This window comes from Schistocerca gregaria, chromosome 2, assembly GCF_023897955.1.
Source record: "Schistocerca gregaria isolate iqSchGreg1 chromosome 2, iqSchGreg1.2, whole genome shotgun sequence".
NCBI classification, from domain to species: Eukaryota; Metazoa; Arthropoda; class Insecta; order Orthoptera; family Acrididae; genus Schistocerca; species Schistocerca gregaria.
Window position 1 is genome coordinate 779243460 of NC_064921.1, and position 16892 is coordinate 779260351.

The 16892-nt window shown below is 42.3% G+C and overlaps 1 protein-coding gene across 2 annotated transcripts in view; it reads left to right on the forward strand.

The window, feature by feature from the left end:
- Nucleotides 1-16892, forward strand: part of LOC126335026 (uncharacterized) — a 75374-nt gene that overhangs the window by 29225 nt on the left and 29257 nt on the right. For both annotated transcript variants that reach the window (XM_049997866.1, XM_049997867.1), the window contains exon 2: nucleotides 8219-8314. In XM_049997866.1, coding sequence (XP_049853823.1) covers nucleotides 8219-8314 — 96 coding nt within the window. The remainder of the gene's footprint in view (nucleotides 1-8218; nucleotides 8315-16892) is intronic.

Consider the following 16892-nt stretch of genomic DNA (forward strand, 5'->3'; position numbering starts at 1 on the left):
GATCAGTGCACCTCCCTGTTCCAGAAGTGGGTGGTTTAACACACTCAGCTATATGGACGAGTAAACAAACACAAAATTATGGGGAATAAATCACAGTGCTATAAATAAATCTATGATGGTATATATTGTTGGTTCTGTTATGAGAAGGTATGGCTGAATAGTCAACAACTGATTGTGAGTGGGTTATCAGTGTTCTCCAGTGGACTAATCATCTCATTGTACACAAGTTTGCATGGTGAATTGTGTAGTAAAGAAGATGGTTGGGTGAGTACAATGCTATGGTACTGGCTGAAGACAATTTGACAGTGAAGCAATCATTTAGGTTTCTGTCTCTTCCCCAAAAACTAATGATAACTTTTGGTAAATCAAGTTCCTATTAGCTGCATGGCAATAAGCAATGTTCATTGTAAAGCTATGTGACAAGTAGTAGTGTATTGTAAGTGTGCTGTGTTCTCACAGATGTTGGAAACTATTTCTTTGAAAATTACCATTGAATTCAAGTACATAATACACTGCCAATGGGAGATACTTTACAGCTTGTAACAAAGAAGCAGCTTTTGTGTTAATTTACTAAGTTCTGTTTAGCAGGTGTAAACAGAAATAATATTGAAGCAATATACTCATAGTTCACTGTTCATACAGTGTACAAATTAAGTTTCTAAGAGTTACTTTTCATTTGTTAATGTATACTTTGAAATGCTGTGCATCCCTGAAGGTTTCATTTCGTTATGGAGTCTATAGAATAAGATGAATGCTGTCTTCTGCCACAGACTAACAACTTTACTCTCTCTCTCTCTCTCTGTCTCTCTCTCTCTCTCTCTCTCTCTCTCTCTCTCTCTCTCTCTCTGCCCCTCCCCCCCCCCTCCCTCTGGTCTCCCTCCTATAATTTAGTTCTTCGTTATCACAATTAGCCCCGACCTTTACTATTCTTTATCTTTTTTTGTTGTTTTTAATTATTGTAATATATATCAACTCATTTGTTTTATCTACTGCTTCTTTATTTACTTATGTTTCTACATATTAATGATCACATTAACCTGTGGTGTTTCAGTCAATTCTCAGATGAGTCCATAAACATGTAAATCCATACTCTGCATGAAGTGCATGTTGTCCATTGTACCAGTTATTAGGACTTCTTCCCATTCCATTCATGTATAGAATGCAGGAAGAATGACTGTTTAAATGCCTCTTTGTGTGCGGTGATTAATGAAATCTTAGTATGATATACCTAGATCTATCATTCGCAGCTGGTTTTTGAGAATTGGTAAGTACACTTTCTTCTGACAGTTTGTGCAACTACCTTCAAGTGTCTGCCAGTTCTCTTTCATCTGCATCTCTTTCACACTCTCCCATGGGTCAAAGAAACTTGTGACCATTTGTCCCATCATTCTTTGTATACATTCTGTATCTCATGTTACTCCTACTTGGTACATGTCACAACACTTGAGGAAATATCAAATACGCCGGGAGAAACTCAAGAATCACATCATACACCTTTACGGGGAGGAGATGTATCGCAGCATGAAGAAATTTGAAAAGTTGCGCCACCGTAGATGTCGTTTGCTAAGTACTCTTGCCTTTCTAAAGAGATGTCGTTCCGAGAATGTTGTTCCAAATTTTGCTAAGGTTATGCATCACATCGATTCTGCAGCAGCTAAGAGAATCAAGAAACGAGCCAGCCTCGCATTGGTACGTGAGAGAGTGCAATTCACCCGCCGGAGCCTTGAGTTTATCTCACAGGAATTACTCAAGTTACATTTGCAACTGGCTACTAAGTTCACTTCTTTTTCTTGGGATTGGATTGATGGTGTCACCTGGGTGTCAGCTGATTCCGCTCATAAGAAGGCTACGGGAAGTCAAACAGCTAAGTTCTCACGTCTCCTTGACAAACCATCTCTGCAGGTTCCGTGCAAGACTGTCATCAATTTGAGTGGCATGGTGTTGAGTGATGATGCGGTCTCGGTTTTGCAGAAAGGTCTCAACTTCGCTCCCACCCCCAAGTTCACTCCGGTCGCAGAAATTGTTAGTGCTGTTGAACAGGTTGCAGCTCGACTTCCGCCAGAATCAGCCGAGGAAATACGTCGTGAAACTTGTCGTGCGTTGACGAAATCCAAGCCGATGAAGTCAAATATCAGCAGTAAAGAGACGGCGGCCATTCGTGATCTGAGGGAACGCTCTGAAATTGTTGTCTTACCGGCTGACAAAGGAAATGCTACAGTTGTTGTCTCCCGTAAGAACTACACTGATAAGATGCAGAGCCTGCTAAATGACGATTCCTACCGGAAGATCAGCGTTGACCGTACAAAGAAGGTGGAGAACAAGACGAGGGTTCTTCTCAAGGACGCAGATTTACCGCTAAGAAATTGTTACCCCAAGGTCCGGTACCGCCTAGACTATATGGACTCCCGAAGGTTCACAAAGAGGGGGTACCATTACGCCCCATTGTCAGCAACATCAGGGCACCTACATATTTGTTGGCCAAATACCTGATGGGAATATTAAGTCCTTATGTGGGTAAATGCCCTCATCACATCCGTAATTCCGTGGATTTTGTTAAACGCCTTGATAGCTTCAGGTTGGATGAGTCAGATATCATGGTGAGTTTTGACGTCGTTTCCTTGTTTACGAGGGTACCCCTGCGAGAGTCGCTAGAGTTGATTGGTCAGAGGTTTGACGAGAATACCACTGAACTTTTTAGGCATGTCTTGACTTCCACGTATTTTCTTTTTAATGGAGAATACTACGAACAAACGGAGGGAGTCGCCATGGGTAGCCCACTCTCACCGGTGGTGGCGAATTTGTACATGGAGAACTTCGAGGAGGAAGCCCTGTCGTCATCCGAATGGAAACCCACTTGCTTTTTCCGTTACGTGGACGACACGTTCGTCATCTGGCCACATGGTATGGATAAACTCCTTGACTTCCTTACACATCTAAACTCCATACACCCCAACATCAAATTCACTATGGAGATTGAAAAGGAGGGTAAATTACCTTTCCTTGACGTCTTGGTCAGGAGAAGGGCTGACGGCACCCTAGCTCATGGGGTGTATCGAAAGACAATACACACTGATCTGTATTTGCACGCAGACAGCTGCCACCACCCTTCACAGAGGAATGGGGTACTTAAAACTGTAGTACATAGGGCGCGCACTATCTCTGACACAGAGAGTCTACCCCAGGAATTGGAACATCTGAGAACTGTGTTTCGAAAAAAAAAAAAAAAAAAAAAAAAATGGGTACTCAGAGTGGCAGATCCAACGTGCTCTCCGCCCAACCACTGCAGCACAACCTGTTGATATGGATGAAGTCACGAGGGAGGAGGTAGGCACTGCATTTATTCCATACACAGGCGCACTCTCAGGGAAAATCGCCCGCATTCTGAAGAAACACCGTGTCAGAACTGTGTTTTGTCCTCCGAATAAAACTCGTGCACTGGTGGGGAGCGCCAAAGATGACCTCGGTTTGAGGAAGGCTGGCGTGTACCAGATTCCATGTCAATGTGGCAAGTCGTATATTGGTCAGACGATGCGTACTGTCGAGGATCGATGCCGTGAACACCAGAGGCACACTCGACTAATGTATCCGAGCAAGTCGGCGGTCGCTGAACATTGTTTGTTGGAAAATCACGCTATGGAGTATGACCGCACGAGGATTCTGGTACAGACGTTGAGGTACTGGGACAGCGTTGTTAGAGAGGCCATCGAAATTCGCACCAATGACGACCTCATAAACCGTGACTGTGGCTATAATCTTAGTAAGGCTTGGGAACCAGCGATTGGGTTAATCAAGAGTAAATCGAGCAAACGCATAGTTGTGACGACCACGGCGGACAGAGCCATCACACCGACATCATCTCAGACGCCGTCGCAATCTGTTCCACCGCGAGACCGTGGTGCGGGGCGGGGATGGCGGAGGGAGCGCGCCGCGGGCGGAGGGTATTTAAATCGGCCGCCGCCGCGACCGAACCCAGTTCCCCCTGAGCAGCCATAGCGTACGGATCTCCGTGCCGGCACGTTCACAGGAGCTCAGTCCGTCAGTTCACCTGATGATGGCGACATGTTTGATCACCGAAATATTGTGCCCGTTGGACACTATAGACCGGCAGTACACCCGTGGATATTTTGATTATCAAATACGCCGGGAGAAACTCAAGAATCAAATATTATAGGATAGTTACAGGAGTGATTTGTAAGCAATCTTGTTTGTAGCCTGGCTGCATTTCCATGGTATTCTATCAATGAACTGAAGTCTTCCTCCTCTTTACCTACAAATGAACCTACGTTATGGATAAAGTATGTGGCAGACTTTGATGTGTTGGTAGAATACTGTGGAATTGCAATCAGTCTGCAAAAGAGATTGCTTACAAACCACTCATGTGACCCATCCTAGAATGCTGCTCAAGTGTGTGGGTCTCATACAAGAGAGAACTAACAGGAGATACTGAACATGTACGGAAAAGGGCAGCATGAATGTCAGAGGTTTAATACACCCATGGGAAAGTGTTACTGTGATCCTGAAAATACTGAACTGGCAAACTCTTGAAGATAGATGTAAACTAGCACTAAAAAGCCTGCTTACAAAGTTTCAAGAATCAGCTTTAAGAGAAAATATTAGGAATTTACTACGGTCCTCTGTGTATCGCTCCTGTAGGTATCATGAGAACAAGAGTAGATCAATTACAGCATGCTCAGAGCCATTTAAATGATCATTCTTCCCATGCTCTATAAGTGAGTAGCAGGGAAGGAATCCTAATTACTGGTAAAATGAGGTGTACCATTGCCATGGACTTCATAGTGGTTCACCGAGCATTCACATAAATGGTTGATGTAAATGTGATCACTCTGTTTTGTGGCCTTACACACAGTTACACCCAGATATTTATATATATATGAGTTGACTGGTTCCAATTGTGACTCATTGATATGGTAACCATACAAAATATGTTTTTTTTTTTTCATTTTTTGAAGTGCATATTTATACATTTGTAAATATTTAAAGCAAGTTGCAAATCCTTCTGAACTTTGAAATCTTATCAAGATCTGCCTACATACGGTATAATTGGATGGATAATAAAATCTACTAACCAAATGGCAGCAAGAGAACACACATATAAATATACTGAAATTTGCAACCCTGCAGAACCAGTGGCTCCTCCTTCTGGCTAAAGGGTTGAATGGAAAAGAAGAGGGATGAAGGAAAAGGAATGGCGATGTGTAGGAAATGGGGAGAGTTCAGAAAAGTTGCCCAGAACCTTGGAACAAGGAGAGTTACCAGACGGGATGAGAAGGAAAGACAGATCATTGGTGACTGCTATGGACGAGATTTGAAAACCTGAGAGGTTAAAGGTGGAAGATGCAGTGATACACGCAGCAGGGATTACGGGTGTGGGGAAAGACTCCAAACTGCCGATGTGGTGTAATAGGCACCAAGGTTATGATTGTCATGTAGAGCAACAGGATATTGCATGTTACCAGTATACACCCCCTTCCTGTGTTCGTTCATCCTAACTTATAACTTAGTACTGTCAGGCCAATGTAAAAGGCCGAACAGTGTTTACATAACAGCTGGTACACCACAAGTTATTTCACAGAATCTCCTTGTGATACAATGTGATTTGCCAATTACAAGAATGCTTTAGCTGTTGGTAGGAGGGTGTATAGGGGCAAGTCTTACACTGGGGACAATCACAGGGGTAGGAGCCATAATGTTGGGAAATGGGTGCAGAAGGAGCACAGGGTCTCACAAGGGAGGGTGACAAAAGGCTATTCAAGGTACGGTGGGCAAAATGTCAGCTAGAACAGACCTCTTTCAGGGCATGATTCAAGGAAGCCATAGCTTTGTTGAAGTCACTGATTAATACTCTCAAGACCTGGATGATACTGAGTGACAAGGGGTGTACTCCTAAGTATTTTGAAGGAATCAGCAGTATCAGGATTGGCTGTGATGGACGGGAAATCTGCACTTGTACTAGGCTGATGGGAAAATTATGTCCAGTGAAGTCTGAGGTGAGAATGGAGGTGTATTGCTTTAAAGAGTCTGCATCTTCCGTACAGCCTTGGCATTCGAGGAAAACATATTGGTTCAGATGCAGAATTTTTACACCAGTGCACCACCATTGTCACCTCAGCCTTCACTGTATGTAATTTCCCCATCAGCCAAGTTCAAAAGCAGATTTCTTGTCCATGTCATCCAATCCTGATACTGCTGATCCCTCCAAAATATTCAGGAGTACACATCTTGTTACTCAGTGTTATACAGGTCTTGAGTGTATCAATCAGCTACTTCAGTAAGGCTATGACTTCCTAAAATCATGTCCTGAAATGAGGTCTGTTCTGTCTAACATTTTGCCCAGCATTCCTAGAATAGCCTTTTGTCATGGCTCTCAATCTCCGCATTATACTTGTCAGACCCTATAGTCCTTCTGCACCCTTTGCCCTACCCTATGGTTCCTACCCCTGTTGCAGTCCACACTGTAAGACTTTCTCCATCCAACCTACTACTACCACCACCTATATCAGACCTGTAACTGACAAAACATATACTATCAAAGGGAGAGTCATTTGTAAAATGACACTTCATGTACCAGCTGTTATGAAACCACTGTTCGACTTTTGATGCTGGCATGACACCATGAAGTTATCAGTTAGGATGGATGGGCATTGGCAGAGGGTGTATACTGGCTATAAACAATTCCCTGTTCCAGAGCATGCACTACAGTATGACAGTCATGACCTCAGTGCCTGTTGCACTACACGTGTCATCTGGATTCTTGCCCCAGGTTCTTGCCCAGGTTCATCAGAACTCCACAGGTGTGAACTGGCATTAAACAATGTCCTTGGTTCTCGCCACCCAACTGGCCATAGTTTACATAAATTTCTTTGTTTTCAGGATTTCTTCTCAGTGATTATTCCTTTCTTAAGTCCCTTTTAGTTTTCTGTATCTCTTATTTTATGATGTATCTGTTTTTCCTTGCCCTCTACCTCTACTACGTACGATGTAATTAGCTTCCCGCTCTTATTAACTCATGCACAATGTTTTGTCAGTAATCTCTGTTTTGAATATTACCCAATCTTCAACCTTTAATCTCTCAGGTTTTCAAATATCATCCATTGTGGTCATCAACTATATATCTCTCCTTCTCATCCTGTATGATAAGTCTCCTCCAATCCCAGGTCTCTGGGCAATTTTTCTGAGCCCTGCCCTTTCCCACACCTCACCAGTCCTTTTCCTTCACCCCTCTTCCTTTCCCTTCAACTCTTGTATCAGAAGAAGGAGCCACTGGGTCAGAAAGCTTGCAGATTTCAATACCTTTACATGTGTGTTCTCCTACCACCACTTGGTGAGTAGTTTTTTATCTATCCAATTACATTATATTTTCAAAAACTGATTGCTTTTTCTTAAATATCTATACAGCTTTTTTGAGATAGTACTTCATGCTAAATAACTGCATCATCTCCTAAAAATCTGAAGTTACTATTTATAATGTCTGTGAGGTCATTAATATACAACATGAACAGCTGCAGACTCCACACACTTCCATGGTGCACACAAAAGGTTACTTCTGAATCTGCCAATCACTCTTCATCCAAGATAACATGCTGTATCCTCCCTACCAAGAAACCCTCAATCCAGTCACAAATCTTGCTTGATACCCCATATGATTGTACTTCCGATAAAAAATGTAGGTGTTGTACTGAGTTTTGTAAATCAAGATATACTGCATCTACCGGACTGCCATAATCCATGGTTTTCAGGATGTAATGCGAGAATATTGCTAGTTGGGTTTCATATGATCAATGTTTTTGGACTCCATCCTGGTTGGCATGGAGGATATCATTCTGTTTGAGGTATCTCATTATGTTTGAGCTAAGAATATGTTCAAACAGTCTACAACAAATGGCTGTCCATTTGTACAGTTAGTGTTCTAGCATTTTTTTTTTAAAGGTTAGTTTGCACTTGTATTAATGAAAGATTTGGCATGCAGGATCCATAGCTAATAAGTAAACAAGTTACTGATCTTTCATACCATCTTTCTATATCTATTGTCTCTCCAGAAGAATCTCGTTTTAATTTCTTTCCCCATTGTTAGTTTTTTCTGACCGATATCAGAAATATTTTGTCTTTATAAAACAGCTTGTTTCTCTCATTTTGATTTTGAATCTACCTATTTTGATGCCTTTAATGTGATCAGATAATGATTTTTAAATCTTTATAGGAGATGCCAAGATTGCAAGAGATGAAACCTGTTGACCGAGGAAAAGAAGTGCTAACATTTCAGCCTGACAATTCTGTGGTAATAAAAGTTGAACCTGTAAGTATTTTCAGAGTTATATTAAACTAGCAATAACCTCACAGCTCATTTGATTGCAAAAATTGTTCTATATCTGACCGTTTCATTGGGGAAAATGTACATTTTACACTTTCATTTGCTATAAACTGAAATCCAGGGAGAGCCAAATGTACAGTTGGATGAATGAGATAAGAGGAGGAAGGATATATCTCCAGAACCTTGAGTGAAACAAGACACACGCGATACAGTAGGGGGTGTGGGAGAAGAAAGATAAGTTGTTAAAGTACAAGTTTTGTACCATTAAATAGTCACTCAATTTATTGGATATTTTTTAAGACCACTTAGTTTAACCAGAAAAAAATATTTTAGCCAAAAAGCAAACAATATGAGTCACACCTGTTGTTAATTCACGAAGGTTAGAAGTTGGAAATTCTTGCATTATATAACAATAAATTGTATCACATATGAAATATGTGACAGATAGGCTGAAACTGTTTAATGTGAACACCAGCATCCATTCAGTGGGTAAAAGACAGAAGAACTTTACTTTGTGTGCACATGTGTAACTACCCAAATACTCTGAAGCACTGTGCAACATACATGATTGATACACGACTGTAAGAGGTGATGACTGTGAGTGGCAAATCACAAGTTTACAGACTCAAGTTCAAGGCTTTTCTCCTGTCAGACTTCTCCAATCTCCAGTCAGAATAATTTAAATCTGCTTTTTTGTGTTATATAGATTTAAGATACATGAATGAATGTAATTGTAAATCAGATTGTTTTCATGTGGTTTTTTGCTTCATTCTGTTATTAAAGGTGCTCTATTATTTATTCATTGTTCTTGTGTTCGTCTCCCAATTTTATTTTCATAATATAAACAGAAGACAGGCTTATTTTGCCTGAACAGCTGTTATGAAACCATTCCAGGCAAATTCTGAAGGGTTCCTACTAAATAAATTAAGGCTTACCCTCTCCCTTTCCTTGCCCATTGTCAGACTTGCATGTTGAATTCTTATTCTGTTTATTATCGTCATTATTACAGTTACTAATACAATTGTATAATGTAATAATAATGTATTGTTAATAATAATTTTGTTTTCAGTGTAATTTTCATTCTAAAATTTAGTAGTTCCATTTTCATGCTAGAAAAGTGCTGTTAGAATGTCAATACTTTAGGAATGAAGTAGACCATTAGGGGAGGGAAGCAGCATATTTTCAATCAATACTGTATTATTGAATAACTTTCTGGGGTATCTCAGGAAGTGAGTCTTGATTGCAATTGAGCGGTTAAGAGTAGTATGTGGCATTAATCCACAGACACAATGTGGGTATCTCTTCAAGGAGCTAGATGCTTTAACTGTATCATAATAGATATATTCACTAATGAAATTCATCATAAATAATCCATCACAGTTTGATAAGAACAGTCTGTCCATACCTAGAAAACTAGAGGGAAAAATGACCATTTTTACCCATTATTAAAGCTGCCAGTGGCTCAGAAAGGAGTCCAATATGCAGCAACAAAATTGTTTGATAATTATCACGATAACATGAGTTGAAAAAAAAAAACTTGTTTTTAAGTGTAGTGACATGAGTAGGACTAATAAAATAGTGCAATCATTAATGTTGACACCTGTCATGTATGTATGCCCTGTAATCTGACTAGTTACACATCATTTCAATAAAAGAATCATTCAGGTGATGTATGGAACATGTAACTAAGTGCCAGTTTTCTGGCTAGGAATGTGGGAGGGAGGGGTAGCAGAGCCCCACACTAGACATATGATGCACAGGTGTCAGAGCCGGTGGAAGGAGTGACAAGATGGAGGAAGTGAAAGCTGTTGGGTGGAGAGTGTTGGGACAGTTAGTTAACAGAGATTGAGGCCATGATGGTTGCAGGAGCGAAGAATGTTTTGCAAGGGTAACTTCCATTCCCATCTGCATAGTTCAGAAGTGTCTGCTGGTGGAGGGAAGGGTTCAGGTAGCCCGGGTCGTGAAACAGCCATTAAAATTGAGCATGTTGTGCTCAGCTGCATGTTTAGCCACAGAGTGATTTAATTTGTTCTTGGCCACAGGTTGACAGTGGCCATTCATCCCATTGGACATCTGTTTGGTTGTCATTGTGACATGAAAACCAGTGCAGTGATTGCAGCAGAGTTGGTATACGACATGGCTGCTTTCACAGCTGGCCCAGCCTCTCATGGAATAGGATAAGCCTTTGACTGATCTGGAGTAGAAAGTGCTTGGTGAGCAGATTGGGCAGGTCTTGCATCTCGATTTTCCACAGGGATATAATCCTTGTAATGAGGGTCTGGAAGTAACAGTGGCATAGGGATGGACTAGGATGTGGATGTTGGGTGGGTGATAGAACACCAATTTAGGGGGGGTTGAAGGGATCTTGGGGTAGTTTGTTCCTCATTTCAAGGCATGGTGATGGATAATGGAAGAACTGGCAACAGTGTGGTTCAGTTGTTCTAGTCCAGAGTGCTCTCAGGAGATGAGGGAGGTGCTCCTTTGGAGCTGATTCTTGGGGTGATGTGAGGGTATCACATGGGGAATCTGATTATGGAGTAGGTTTGGAGTTGGGGGGGGGGGGGGGAGGAGGAGGTAGCATCTGTCTCTGAAGGCCTTGTGTGACCTTCATCGTACTGGCAAGGGAATTCTCGACACTACAGATATGGGATGGATTTCTTGGTGTGGAAGTGATGGCAACATTTGTAAATGCAAGTACTATTGCTGGTTAGTAGGTTTAATATGGACAGAGGTATGGATGGAGCCATCAGAGATGTGGAGGTCAACTGGATGTAGGTGACACATTGAGCTGAGCAGGTGACGCAGATGGGAGAGGTGTTGAGGTTGACATTGGATGAGGCTAGGGTGTCTTGGTTCTGAGTCCAGATTATGAAGGTATAATCAGTGAACCTAAGCCAGATGAGGGATTTGGAGTTTGGCAGGCAAGGATGGTTTCCTCTGGATGGCACCTGAAAAGGTTAGCATAGGAGGATGCCATAAGGGTGCCCATGGCTGTTCCAAAGATTTGTATCTTCTCCTCTAAGGAGAAGAAGTTATGCATGAGGGTGTAGTACGTAATGTGCATGAGGATTGAGGTGGCGGGTTTGGAATCTGAAAGACGGTGGGAGAGGTAGTGTTCCATAATGGTAAGGCTCTGGGCTTGAGGGATGTTGATGTGGAGGGAGGTGGCACCAACAGTGATGAGTACAGTTCTAGGATGTAAAGGTGTTGAAATGGAGATGAGTCAGTGAAGGAAGTGGTTAGTATCTATGACATGAGAGGACAGGTTTTGGAAAATTGGTTGGAAGTGTTGGTCAACAAGAGCAGAAATTCTTTCAGTAGGAGCACAGTTATTGGATAAGTGAGACGTCAAGAGTTCTTGGGTTTATGGATTTTGGGGAGCCTGTAGAAGGTGGGTGTGCAGGGTGTCAATGAGGTGAGGGGGGCGATGGACTCAAGGAAAGAGATGTTCTGGGATGCAGCTGCAGATTTCAGTAGGGATCAGAAGTTACATTGGATTTCTGGTATGGTATCACTATGGCAGATCTACAAGCTTTGTAGGTGGAGTAGTCAGATAGTTGGTGGAAGCCTTCTAATAGTTAGTCACTGAGGTTCATCATGACAGTGGTGGAGTCTTTGTCAGCAGGGAGGATAGATAGGTCAGGATCTGTTTTGAGGCTATGTATAGCTGTCCTTTTTTCTACTGAAAGATTAGTGTTCTCAGGAAGAGACTTGGGGAAGGATGGTGAAGCTGAGTTGGAGGTAAGAAATTCCTGGAAGGTGATCATGCGTGGTTAGGTGGGAGAGGGAAAGAGTCATCATTTGATGGTGATATGCACTGGGAGAGGAAACGTTTAACGTTGGGATTATGTTGGCTACAGTTGGAGGGATTTGTTCTGAAGAGGTACTTCTACTGTAGGCATCAGGAGAAGGAGAGTAGGTTTTTGGTGTAGGCAATGTGGTTAAACTTGGGGTATGGGGATGTAGGTGAGGCCTTTGAACAAGACTAACACTTCAGTTTAATTTTTTGTGGAAAGTTTAACAATGGTGTTTTGCTTTTGTTTGGGTTCTGGATTTTGTGGAGTGTTGGGAGGGAGTTTTGGAAAGATCAGTTAGGCGCTCCGGGTGCTGTGAAGGGTTGACAAAGGGTTCCACTGTGGATGGGATGAGTGTTAATTGTTAGTGGTGCTTAAAGGTGGGACCAGCATGTCAGCAGATTGGATAATTGTGTTTGGAATGCTCTTCCAGATGTTGGAGGGCAAGGCTTTCAACTTTAGAGATGTGGCATATGTAGTTAGGATCACACAGCAACAGTATCTTGTTGAGGGAGCAGAGGTGGCTCTGGGATACTGTGCCATGGATACGTGTTTCTATATTACCATGCTTGTGAGGGATAGGAACTTGCAGAATCTGAGAATGTGAAGGGCACTGTGAAAGGAGGGGTGAGTTCTGGAAACGAGCAAAGGGAATTATTACAGTTAGGCCATTGGAGGAGGGGGGGGGGGGGGGGGGGGATTAGATAACATTTAAGGTACAGTGGATTTTACAAGGGATCTTCAAAAAGTATCAGACCTTATTTTTTATTGCTCAAACCAACAATGGTATTGGGGTGTGCACATTCTGTATGTTTGTAAGCATACACAGTGTGAATGCATGATTTTGTCCATGACTGTGGACACAAGCAATCGCTGGCTAGCCATTGACAAGTGAACACATGTAAGTGGGTAGTCATGAGATTATGTATTGTGGGCTACCTGATCATGACTTGCAGCATCTTACGTTAAATGTTGAAACTTGTCAGGATATAAAATCTATTAAAGCTGAGTACAGGTGGGTAGTAAATCAGTCAAAAACTGAGACTATATGAGACTGCTCAAAGACATGAACTGGATAGATCTTTGCTATACTTATGACTCAAGTGAAAAGTACAAATCATTTGTTAATAAAGTTACTTCATAATTTGAAATCTATTTCCCTAAAGGAAAAATCAAATCAATGAGAAGTGTAAAATTAAGCATGGATTGCACTAGGAATAAAGGTATCATTTGGGACAGAAAGGAAACAGTATCTACTACTTAGGAACAGTTCTTATCATAGCATTGTAATGTGTTACAAAAAGTACTTCAAAATATTGAAGCAAGAAATCCAAGCAGCTTTATTATGAGAAAAAAAAGACAATTACATCAGGCAACAAAATAAGAAGTATATTGGATATGGTGAAGATAAAGACAGGTAGGGCTAGAAAGGAAGAAGAGCAGATAGCTCCAAAATAAATGAGACGTTGCCAACGAGTGCATGTAATGTTGTAAACCTGTTAAACAAGGACTGTGTTCCTGTTACTATCCTGATGGCTTGTTTAGCCGAAAGCTTTGTTTGACAATATTTTTGTCGTGCCTCTTTGTGACTCAGTATCTCCACTATATGGTGAGTAGCAACTGTCCTTTTCATAATATTGTCAATTGCTTCAGTAAAATGGAAATGACACTCACTTCTCCCAGAGAAGTAGCATCCATCGTAAAATCCTTAAAATCAAAGTATTCTTGTGTTTATGATAACACATCAACAAAGTTAATCAAAGAATGTTCATGTGAGTTGAGTTCTGTTTTAAGGTATTTGTGTAATCAGTCCCTTATCAGCAGAACATTTCTAGACCAGCTAAAATGTGAAGCCTCTGTACAAGAATGCAGACAAAGTGATACCATCAAACTAGCAACCACTTTCACTTTTGATAGTTTTTAAAGAAATATTCGAAAATTTTCCATGACCTGTCAAAAGCTTTTGACTGTGTGAATCATAGTATTCTTATAAGAAAATTAAAATTTTATGATATCACTGGCAGTGCTGCAAAACAGTTCAAGTCTTACCCAACTAATAGGAAACAAAGGGTGTCTTCATGAAATACCTGTGGAATAATGAAAGGCACCAAATTTCAGACAGGGTAAGTGTTATGCAGAATTTGATGCAGCAGCTGGGCACCATGCCAAAAGAGAATTTCCAGCATGACAGAAGTGTTGGGAAAGATGTATAGAAGCTGTAGGAGACTACATTGAAGGTGACTAGTGTCAAACAATGGTATCTGGACAAAGATTGATTTTATAAATAAAAGTTGGATACTTTTTGAACAGCCCTCAGAGCTAGGGAAAGGCATACTTTTCTAATCTGCTGCAGAGGTCCATTAGGATTGTGTGGTCTTACGAAAATGAGAAATGACATGAGAAATGAACAAATGAAAGTATTATGTGGTTGCAAAAGGGAAATGGATAAGTTGGTGTGAGTTTGGGCTGTGAAAATGATGCTGATGAGGGGGATGCATCTTTGTAAGTGATTTTTGGTGGCTGTGTGATTACGAGGGAGTGTGTATATGGCATGGGAAATCTGTTTGCAGACTAGGGGGCAATAGTGCCTGTCTGTGAAGGCTCTTATGAGACATTCAGCATTCTGGGCAAGGGAGTTCACATCACTGCAGATATGTTATCAATGGGTGGCCAGGCTGTATGGAAGGGATTTTTTGGTATGGAAGGGATGACATCTGTCAAAATGCAGGTAGTATTGGTGGTTAGTGGTTTTTATTATGGACAGAGGTGACGATGGCGGTAACAGAGATGTTTACAAACAATATTGGATGTGATGCATATGCATAGTAACAAGTCCCATAGATTTCACTGACAGTAACAGAAATTTGCTGCCACGAGGTGCAGAACTGATTAACATCTCTCATGGGGAAATGGCCAGAGCAGAATTAAATAGAATGATACACTGTCTTCATGTGAGTGTGCTGGCCAATATGGAGGGGAGATCAAATCTTGGCCAGCACTCTCATGGGCACGTGCACTTGGCACTCTCATGGGCACGTGCACTTGCCAGTGGGATAAAGTGTTTTGCAGTGTGATGCACTGCTTTACAAACTGTGCTGCATTGCAGATGTAGAAACAGCATAATGTGAGTGATCTCGATACTTTTGCACAAGCATCCAAGAATGGACTCGGTACTGTGTTCAGCACTGTTTGAAATATGATCTGCATAGACATATGGTATGTCTGTTGCGGCATGTGCTCAGGACTTAACTCTACTGTTGTAATCTCAGAGAGAAGCAGAGAACTGGCAGCAGTGTTAGGCCTATGGAAGCCTAGCTAGGTGCATAGCTATTGTCTTGGTCCTTTTAGCCAGTGACCACTGTAGACTCGTGTTCAATCCCATGGTAGTACCGAGCGTTTTGGGCAGAAGCAGACAGACACACATGAAGAAAGACCCTCACTGCACTACCATAGTGAGCCATGTGCATAGAGAATGGGGCTGGACAGCTAAAAGTTATGGGCCACAACACAATTCCCCTCCCCTCATGAGGACAAAATGTGGAGGAGGAGCATAGCAGCATTGCTGAGTCACTGCCTGTATTTGACAGATGAAAAAGTATGCAAGGGGCATTGTGAGCGTGAATTGCCAGTGCCTTCAGTGTGAATATAGCCACCAACAGGTCCAGAGCCACCACTGTGAACTTGTGAAATAGCTCTGCTGTGGGAGTGGTGAAGGCAATGCTGTATTGAGAGTGTAATTGGCGGGTGGCAGAGATGAAATTGCTCGGTCGTGTTTAGGCCACAAAAGAGGTAGTGGAGCAGGGACATGAGTGTCCCCAGACATTGAGGATGCTGGTGCCTGTGTTGTCAGCAGCCAAGGATAGTGTTGGGGATGGCGCCAGTGTAACTTAGTGAGTTTCCAGCAATGTTCTTGGCAGTGGTGTGCCAGGTCACCATCTTGGAGGGAGTCGGTGGTGGCGGCACTTGTGTGTCTGTGGGTTGTTGACAAGAATGGTGGTCAATCTGAGTGGTGTCAGGGCAAGCAGCATATAGGATGGCTTAAGCTTATCAATTGAGATGCCAATTGGGATGCCGTGGAGATGTAAGAATCCAACTTCAGACCCCATTGCAGGCCAGAGTAGTGTGGGCAAAACAGCAGCTGGTGAACATCGTGAGCAGCATGACATAAGTGCATGAGCCAAAGTTGCCATGGATGAATTCCCTATGTTCACCATAATACAGGGTGTGGAGGGAGGGGGGGGGGGGGGGTTGTAGGCTCAGGCGTGATGTCATTCACATGCGTGTTGTTGGTCTCCAAGAAGTCTGCTGGCACCTTTAGACAAGGTCAGTGACTGACATCTCCAGGTCAGCCTTGAGAGTGATACAGTGGCTGAAAGTATCAGTGGCAGGGCAGCAGTCCAACAGATTTTGTGACAAACAAGGGTCACCTGTAAGGTATGGAGCCATTCCACCGTGCCGTTGGCAGCTGTACGGTAGCTCGATATCAGGCGCAGGTCACCCCTGTAGAGGTCGATCAGGGCACACAAGAGCAAAGATGGAAATTGGCACCTGTGGTCCATTGAGATAAGAGACAAGCAGCTAAAATGTGCAGTCCACTCAGAGACAGGAGTGGCAATGACTGGGTATCAGTGTTGCCTCAGGCCAGTGGGTAAACCTGTCCATCATGGTGAGGACATATTGGCAGCCATCAGAGGGTGGTAGAGGGCTGATGAGTTCCATTTGAACAGGAACAAGCAATGTTTGATGTCTGAAAAGGCAGCAGTGGGAGC